Source organism: Apostichopus japonicus, chromosome 6 (assembly GCF_037975245.1).
Source record: "Apostichopus japonicus isolate 1M-3 chromosome 6, ASM3797524v1, whole genome shotgun sequence".
NCBI lineage: Eukaryota > Metazoa > Echinodermata > Holothuroidea > Aspidochirotida > Stichopodidae > Apostichopus > Apostichopus japonicus.
In genome coordinates this window covers 5,670,716-5,680,551 of record NC_092566.1, presented here as the reverse complement: position 1 = coordinate 5,680,551, position 9,836 = coordinate 5,670,716, and the positions used below count along the sequence as shown (strand labels likewise).

The 9,836-nt window shown below is 37.7% G+C and overlaps 2 protein-coding genes across 8 annotated transcripts in view; both read left to right on the top strand.

Annotated features, from left to right (window-relative positions):
• The window catches only part of LOC139968788 (uncharacterized), a 51,217-nt gene that overhangs the window by 31,636 nt on the left and 9,745 nt on the right, over nucleotides 1–9,836 (top strand). The window lies entirely within an intron of this gene.
• On the top strand, nucleotides 236–9,567 carry LOC139968784 (synaptotagmin-1-like). Of its 3 annotated transcripts, none has more exons than XM_071973161.1 (7): nucleotides 236–380; nucleotides 1,051–1,839; nucleotides 2,531–2,695; nucleotides 3,246–3,368; nucleotides 3,858–3,993; nucleotides 4,452–7,721; nucleotides 9,488–9,567. In XM_071973161.1, the coding sequence occupies exons 2-6, from the start codon at nucleotides 1,537–1,539 to the stop codon at nucleotides 4,760–4,762; spliced, it is 1,038 nt and encodes a 345-aa protein (XP_071829262.1). In that variant the 5' UTR covers nucleotides 236–380; nucleotides 1,051–1,536; the 3' UTR covers nucleotides 4,763–7,721; nucleotides 9,488–9,567. The 3 variants fall into 3 exon arrangements, with proteins under 3 accessions (XP_071829262.1, XP_071829261.1, XP_071829263.1); XM_071973160.1 differs by having other exon boundaries at nucleotides 269–384; XM_071973162.1 differs by having other exon boundaries at nucleotides 354–490.

The window sequence follows — 9,836 nt, the reverse complement described above, 5'->3', positions numbered from 1 at the left end:
TGGTGTAGGGCTCCATACGAACGCCATGAAGTATTTCCACACCATCCACTCCAGCCCTCCACCCCCCCCCTCGCTCTGCACATTCCCCTCCCCAGGCCATTTCGGTGACAACATCAGCTTTTAGCAGCCAATCTTGCAGATGGCTCAATTTTGACCATATTATCCCATGTGCAAGACATAACATTCTAACCATGCTTTCTCCTTTGTTTCTACATTCCAAATGACGTAACGAATTCAACCCCATTTAAAATTCCTGTGTATCTCTCTATGTAAAGCGTACTAACATGCCTATACCACATACCTGTGGTAGTATCGAGTAGAATGGGCGTCTTTCAAGTTACTTTCAGCGGTGGATTTCACTGGAAACAATCTCCTACGTTGTAAGTAAGTTTTTAAATTTTCATTTATATGGAAACTGGGCCTTAACATTGAGAGGTCTGCTTTGTTATTGGTTGTCAATATTGTGTGGATTTTACAGTCTCTTTTCCTGGTAAATTTCCCATCTTTTACGGATTATAATTGCATAGAAACACGTCGCTCTTTAATCAATCTTTGTGTGCATTATTTAACAAATCACTGGAAGTTGCTGTGTGTGTGTGTGTGTATGTGTGGTTGGGGAGGGGGGTGGGTGAGTGGGTTTGTACGAGTGAGTGGTGGGTGAGACAGGGAGCGGAGATGAGATATTGATACGATTATTCTACACAATCAAAATTAAGGGTTTACCTTCTTTGAAAGTTTCTAATATGTTAACAGTTATTGAATGAATCAATGACTAGCAAAACTTAACTACTATCACTTATAGAATGTGAGCGTTGATAAAGGTTGCCCTTACATTGCAATGCGACTGCTAGAACGTTTCTACGTATATATGTTAAGCCTTGAAACGTGTTATATGTATATGTCCTCAACCCCCCCCCCCCTCTTCCCTTCTCACATGCCCCCCCCCCACCCCCAGTACACAATACGTCGGTTTTCCCAGTTAATATGTGTGTAGCGTACTTAATACGGTATTATAACCATATTTTAATTTGATTGTTACTTGATTTGCAGACGGAACACGAATGCATCATTCGACCTCGAAAGTGAGGAACATTGGCAGGAATGACGTCATCAGACATGAACGTTTACAACATGAAAGGGCAAGTCTCTCAGGCATTCCTTCAAAAAGCCTCTGATTGGTTGCTCGCTAGAGGAATCCCACCAATAGCCATCTTGTTCTTCTTGATCTGTGTCACAATACAAATGACAATACTTATCTGTATACTGCTTCGTTGTTTTTCCCAAAGGGAAGATCGAGAATCGCAGGATGATTACGAGAAACTCGGTGCCGATTATTTCTTAGTCCACCCTAAAAGAACCAAACGCGGACACAGTAGCGGTTGCACGACATCCCGAATACCACCACTTGATCATCGACTTTCACGTGCGAATTCTGATCCGACCATAGAAGCACGTCTGTTAACAAAACCGCCAGTGACAATGGGCAAATTTTCTCCGCAACCGGGTCAAGACCGTTTTGGAAAGACATCGCGTTAAATGCTATCATACCGCGGTGTAAGCTTAAAGGATGACGCGACCACAGCGGCGAGGAAGCGAAGTTTATTTGCTGCCAAGAAATCCCAGTCGACACCAGCCAACTTGTGCGGTGCAAGTGTGGACACACCGGACAACAAACCAGAAGGTGCGACCTCTGTTGGTGAGGAAGATGCTTCTCCAAAAGAGGAGATAGCGCCACCACCCTATGGCAAGGTTTCATTTGCAATAACATATGACAAGGAGTTAGAACAGCTGAGAGTTTTCCTTGAGCAAATGTCACAAGTAGCGGTTAAAACACCACATGTAAGCCAAATCATTACTATGTCTTTATGGCGTATGATGCCAATAACTAGGCTATCGTAAGAGTTGGTGTGTTTAGGGGGAGGGTGAGGTCGGGTGGAGGGGGAGGGGAGGGGCGGCGGAGGGGAAGGTGGGTGGAGTTTTAGTTTTACTGACCCGAAAGATTAGAACAGTAAATAATGTGCAACACAGGCTAATTTTAAGGTATCACCTGTTGAGAGCGTACATGATATTTTCCAAGTTATGTTCATGTCGAGTTTATGGTATGTAATAATATACTTTTCAGTGTATGTTGTAAGAATTAACTTTCAAGGGAAGATTGGATGACCATTTTGTTAATGATAATTTGTTGACCGGGTAATTTAGAATAAAATTTTATTCCAATTTTAAACAGTGGCGCTATAGTGTGCGTCGGGATGGTTGCATAACAAAGTAATTTTTTGCTTAATATATATTAATTTTACTAATTTATACACAAAATATTGATAACATTTATTGAGGGCCTTCATAAATAAGAGACTTGCCCCTCCCCCCCCCCTCCTCCTCTTCCTCTCCGCCCATAGTCACCTGGAAGGAACATAGAGACAACATAATTAAGGGTTCACATTATCCTTTTTGTTGCGCCTTCCAATTTTCTTCACCTTCCTTCACCTGAAAAATCAAAAACCTTCAACTTCCGTTATCTTTTCACAAGGCTACTTCTGCAGATACATTCGCAAAGGTCTCCCTCTCTCCCGACCACGGTATACCGGTATCCTTAACCAGGGTTGTTTGTAAAACCAATAGTCCGGTGTATCGCCAAAATTTTATATTCCGTGTAACGCCTGAAGCAGTGAGGGAACTCGTGATTAAATTTCAGGTAATTTATTTCTTTCAACTCCAGAAGAGAATTGTTTCAAGCAGTACACTACCAGCACCTTAGTATTTAGGCTACTTAATATATTACGTCATATGTTTACATAATTTACTACTACGAAGACGAAGAGTAGGCTACACTGGTTCTAGTCTGGTTGAGTATATATGAAACGGCATGGAACTGCCTTCTAGTAATCGCTGAATATTCGAGCTTTAAGAACGAATACGTTGTGCTGCTTTTGTTATAACAGTCTGCATGTCAAAATAGTTTTGAAATGGTTTGTCATTGTTAGAAAATGCATTCCAAACAAATGTAAACACAAACTAATTCTTTCTTGGTGTTCGTTTTATGGTATGTTGTTCCCTATCGGTCAAGCCGTAACAGTCTCAATGTAAGATTTGTTTTTTCTTGTTATTGTTACGTTCATTTTAAAGAGCTAAAACAATCATTTGAAGTTATTGTGTATCACTACTAACAATATCCAAATCATAAGTCTTATAGTTTCCCTCAAAAGTTGAAACTTTATTATCTTTTCAAATTCATTTTCATTTAGGTGTTTGAGCTTGATGATTTCCCTCATAACGATCCCATCGGCGAACTGGAATATCCACTCTCTCAGAATCATGATCTGGACAATGCCGTGACAATCTGGCGTGATCTCAAGAAACCTGAGAAGGTAAACATATATAGCGCCATCCAACTGCTGACACCCATGAAACGATGAGGGATCTATATGAGATAGGAGAGAAGCGTAGGCCAGACATAAAAACAAAATTTGGGGGGGGGGGGTTACCAACTGGTCACGAGTCCCCCATGTCAGGCAGTGTGTTTACATTTTAAATGCAGGCGCGCAGCTAGCGTGTGTGTAAATACTGTGCGGATTGGAAGGCATTGTAACATAGCGCCCTCCTAACTGTTGGTTGATTTACAATTTGCGATACTCGTTAATGAGGAAGGTATATATATATGGGTCACAACAAAAGTCGTTTATTAAGATAAGATACATTTGGTGACTGTTTTTGTCAAACTTAAATGTTTGTCTCTGACTTTGGAGTCTGGGGTCGTATATGCCTAGACTCATTGCGAACACAATTTTGTTGCTTGCAGTAGATAACCAAATTGTTAACATTTTTTTGTTTAAATCTCTCTTTTTAATTCACTCAAGGTTCCAAGTGCAAGTAAAGGTGAAATTTTGATCTCGTTAACTTACTTACCGAACGCAGAAAAATTAACTCTGGTAGTACTAAAAGCAAGACAACTGAGATTGGCAGAATGGAGGACATCGACGCCAGGAAAATCAGGTACAGATCACATGTAATACACAAGATGATTTGTGGAAAAGGGTGGGGCTTTTTATGGGAAGGAATTTGGTGAAGACAGGGGAAGAACAGGGCAAATTGTTTTCAAAGAATTCTTTTTCCATCAATATCCGAATATTCTTTGCTTATCTCTTTTTTACATTAACGTAAATTCTTTTCAAACTTGCAAGAAGAAAGGAAAAATAACATATCTTAAATAACAAGCAAGAACCTGAATGAAAAATATTAGTTTGAATAAGAACAAGCAAGAACTTAATGTTGATTTTAATTACTCATAACTTTATATAAGACCTGCAAAAATGAAGTCTTTTAGTTGGAAGATCAAAAAGTTATATTATATTTAACGATTCAGGATAAAACAATATGGGGTGCGTTCTCCTCTCCTTGTCCTTCTGTTTCCAGCCCATTTTTGTTTTGTTTTTTTGTCTCCAATCTTGCAGTTTTGGATAACTTTGTGAAGATTACTCTGGTCAAATCTGGTAAGGTTATGAAGTACAAACAAACACGTCTTTGCCGAAAATCGTGTAATCCAGTTTACAACGAAGGATTTGCATTGAAAGTACGACAAACTGAACTGGATGATGTTTGTCTAACTCTGGCGATGTGCGTCCGGCTAAACCACCTCGGTTTCCACCGTGTGGTTGGCCGGTGTATCGTCGGACGTCACGTGGGTGCGGAGGGTGCTTCTCATTGGAGGGATATGATTGCCACCCCGAGAAGCGGTGTTGGGCAATGGCACGTGTTGGTGTGACATATTAAGTTAAAGGTAATGATTCATCAATCGATCAGACACATCGATAGGCATAAAGGTTACCGAAAGTATGCATAACCGTTTGGAAAAGTAAACTATATTATTTATTTTTAGTAAACCATAAAAAAATAGATTTTGTTTTCGATTCCAAAGAACCCAGAATTCAAAATGTAAATGTAATACTATATACTTTGAATTTCGTGTGAGGTTAAAGAAAAGGGGGGTTCATCCCCACACCTTCACACTACCCCCTGGATACGCGCCTGGTTTATTACAGTCTGTTTTGAATAAAAAGGCAGGATATCCTTTAAGTGTATGAGAAAGTGACAACACAATAAATTTCAATGTCTGTTTTAATTTTATTAATATTATCATTATTATCATAATTAACAGAAAGATTAGAATCTGTATAAAGGCCTACGTTGTCCGCCGGGTGTAGTCTTAGTTTTAGAATGACAAATAGTGAAAATCTATGTCAATTTAGAATTCTTTATCTGTTGTCTTGTTTTTATGATGAAAAATATTTCATGTTTCATTTCGGTCATTTCTGCTGACAAAAAAGACTATCTATTTTACGCGTATAACGTTTAGTTCCGAAAGAAAGATGTGGCTAATTAAATAAATTTTAAAGGAGAAACTCTCTGTCGAAAGTTGATTTGAATTTGAATTTTACTTAAACAGTAATTTAAGGTTAAATTACTATCAATTCCGACGAGAAGATAATAAGGTATCTACACTTTGTGAAAGTCTGTCAGAAGTGGCAACATTTATTGTTTTCTGTAACGTGCACAAGATTTTAAGAATATCCAAATTTGTTTATCATTTCGGCCTTATAAAGGTGTTGAAAACCTTCACACGGGACGCAGAAAACTGGTCTAGGAGTACCTCTTATAATATTCGAACCGTTCCTCATAATTATATCGTACTGCGCGTGAGCCTTTATATAGACGTGTTCTTTTCCTAATTCTATAACAAACAAATCGTGTTTTCATATCATAGCTTGAAACCTTTTTTTTATAATACTGTTTTTTCCCCCTCAATGTTAAACAAGCTGTAATCATATATAGTCACAATAATTGCAAACCTACACTAAATTATGGGTAACTTTATTTATATATAAGGATTTTTTACTGTTATTGTTATATAACCTGGCCGGGACAATATACTTGTGGTTTATGTACGTCTTACTTAAAGGAAAATTCATTGTTGTGCAAAACATTCCATCTGGATAAATGGCAATGAATTACTGATATTGGTGAACGAAATTATGACAACACATCTGATCTTGGTTTAAAATAAAATTCAAACCTACCTGTGTGACGCTTAACGAAACTCGATTGCTTGAAGACTGAAGAAAAAGAACTTTACATCTCAGGAACAAAATTTTATCCAAACTATTTCTTTTTAATTAGTCAAAGAACCACTTTGCCTTGCAAAGATATTGGGGGAAAAAATGTTCCGTACAAATGTTCTGTATCAAAATGCGCATTTGGAAAATCCCAGGAATTATCTTCAACAGTTTTAGTTATCAACAAGAATTAATTTATGTCTTAGCCTATTTTGAAACATTTATGAAGACCTAAATATCTGTGTATACACTTTAAACTGACCAGCTATCCACCACAATAAAGTCGAATCCCGATGACCATTTCATGCTAAAGGAATCAAAGCGGAACATTACAGTCGTGCCATCAGGGATAAGACATCTTTAACATTCGATCCGATGCAAAAAGAGATAAAGGAAATATATTTCAAGCGAATCTCGCCGTTTATATGTATACACATTTTCATAACTAAATTCTACAACCCTTTCAGTAATAACGGGAACATTCATATCACATGACGCTATATCCTGATTCCCAAGCTACATTCTTTCCAGTTTTTTTTATACCAGACATTACTAAACAGTTGATACGTTTCATCATCATCTTTGATTTCTTCCATTTATCTGTCATCAAAAACAAACAAGAAATGGGGAACATGCCTTCAATTTTACCACTAATCATTTGTTTGAGAATGTCTGTTCCACAAAAAAAGCTGGAAAGAAGGGTTTTTCATCATACCATTTCATATTTTTACTTCATTCCATTTCTTCATCTCCTTCCATCAGGCCTCTTGGATGTGCCAATATGTGCTGTGCATGACGACTGCACCATTAAAGAACCATCCAATATGCTCAGGGCTCCCTCCTCTGCCGAGAGGAGGAGCCTTTATTCATTTCACATTCCTCGCATTTCAAGCGCTCCTTACAGGATATTCAACCAGAACCCTGTACTCAACTCCCATCGTTACCCAATAAACACCATTACAGGAATGAGCACCTACCCTAAAGGGTTCAATGACTTGGCTAATTCTTGTAAGAAATAGAAAATAGTATGGCAAAATCTTAGATTTAGTTTGTAGTCTTTTGTAGTTTGTACCTAAATTAACAACAGTTAAGACACTTCATACTTATGAATGTTAGTAATGTTACATAACTAAAACTAAAACAAACTCATCTGTAGGCTACTGTCTTGTGATTTCACTAAACTTGTGAATTTTTTTTTCCAAATTTACATGTTCACAAAGTTCAATTTGCAGAGATATTCTTTGAAGATGTTATCGGATGTTTCTGTTTTTTAATCCACCCCAAAAAGTACCATTTGGTTTTTGTTCCATGTTCATGTGTTAGCTTTGCAAAATTGTTACAGAGGCTAGTAATTCCATTAGCAAACTTACAAAAATGATGGTAATACCTAGTATTAGATATGAGCTCAAAACTCTGGTTGATTTAAAAAATTTGACCATTTTACCCTTTTTTTATGGTCTAATGGTCAGCAATGTATGCTATATATATCAGCTCATCTTGTAACATTGTCGAAGAGAGACATTTTCAAATGCACACCCCAGGGGTACATCTCGTCAGAGACAGAGGGAACCGTTTCTCCACATAGCTCCAGAACAGAGCAATGAAACTTTGGTGGGTGAAAAAGATATTGTAGCTCAGTAATACTTCTTGAAAAGGTATGGAAGGAGAAGAAAAAAGAGCCAAGAGGAATCTCCAAATTTCCCCCTCCCCCCCAACCCACTTTCTTTAATCCTCACTCTCATCTGCCCCTATCTCCTTACCTGTGGCATTGAACAAATATGTTTGTCTGAAAGTTTATATTCAGTCATTTCATTCAACTTGTATTCAGCATGTATGTAGGATTAGTTATTTCAATGTCTCCAACACACACAGTGCTACATTTACTTTAAATTTCAAACCAATATAATCTCACAAAGTCCCAACAAAGAAAAAGTTGAATATGAAAGCTACCTGGTCACTTCTGACATTTAATTACTTGCTTGAATGAACCAGTTCCTTCAAAACCCAAATCATTGTAAAGGCAGATCTGTAGTTCCACCACTTTGATGTACTTGTTTGTAAGATCTTCCAAACTGTTACTACCGGGGTAATTCCTTTATCAAAGCCTGGGATAAGCTACACAGCACCATTTTGCTGGTAGTGTCATGTCTACCTGTAGAATTTCTCTCCTAAACGGTATCCATTTCTATGATGAGGTAATACCATAGTTTCAAGGTAACATAAGTCGTGATCCAGGTCAAAAGGCATAGCTGTTTATCCATTTTTTGAATTCTTTGAAGTTGGTTTTGAGTTAGGTGAGGATCATGCAGACCAAGTTTTTGTAGTACCTGCAAATTTTGTGATACATACATGTTCTCGACCTAAGTACAGTGAGAGATGTACAGATGGAGCAGTTTGTTAGTCTCGACTTACAGAGTTATATCTCCTTTTGAATACCAGTGGCACAAAGAGAAAAGTAGTCTAATACCTAGTAATTGCTATATATGTAATTAAATTACAAATTTTTAAGGAAGATCTTGCTTGATTGGATTAGGAGGCATGCAAACTATTGTTGAGATAAGTGTGTAACCCTTTGCACTATCTGTGTAAATGGTTATAGCTATTTAAATCTTCCTCGATTCTGTAAAATTAGTTTCACAGTCACTAGTCTGTATATCAATTTCTACATCAACAACAAAAGTTCACTTCCATTCTGCATCATTGTTATCATGTTTCATTGTTTACCAGTATTTCTCGAAATAAAGTTAGTAAAACACTAGAAAAAAACCTTGTCTGTATTTGTATGTATGTATGTATGTATATGTGATCTTCCCGCAAGCAGGAACTCGCGAAATAAGCCATGGAGGCTTGTAGACTCGCAAGCTGACCGAAGCCAATCTCTCGGCACACATCCATTTAACGTCCATGTCAGGAAGTTGTTATTGAACAACACCCTTGCCAGACGACACACATTGCTGTCGGCGGGGAATCGAACCGGGGATCTCATGACTGGGAGACGCCGGCGTTAACCACTAGGCTATACACTTCACCACGTTTTTATGTTTTTCTGGCATAAATTTTGGAACTCATTTTATGTTTCTTAAAGTGCAATTTAATTTTAAGATATGCCCTTGCTGTTAAATTAACAACACTTTTGTAGAAAATCTTTGCTTTATTTTTCATTGCACTTAATGCTAAGCTAAAATGTGTTTTTTCTTAAGATTACTTCATGCAGGGAATGACAAAGTACCAATATTATCTTGGTTTACATTTTATAAATAAATTTTTACTTCAATGTACTTTGATGGTGCTCCACCATGCTACCTAACTCACCATTTTATCTCCTTTCACCATTTCCATAGTAACCTAATTAACTCCTTTTTTGCTGTCCTCTGTAGGTTCTAGAGATGCTGTGTCAAATTTTACAAACAGATTCAATCGGAGCAGTGCAAGAATGGTTGGTTTCCAGTGGGGATAATGGTGAGCAATCCTGTTTCCTATTTGGTATGTGGTGTATACATATTTTTCTTGGGTGGAGGGGGAAGAGTGGGGGGTGGTTGGTAAGCCAGCTGTAAATGGTGCTGATGTAGGGTGAGGAGTAGGTGCAATATCTCCCTTCAGGAATCTTCCCCATGTACTCTATATACATGTAGTAGCTAGCTTTGATGTAGATTTTTTGCAGTCATTATCAATTATTCATTTCTTAAAATCGAGTCGTAAGTGAATAAGGGTGTGAAAGTCGAAAAC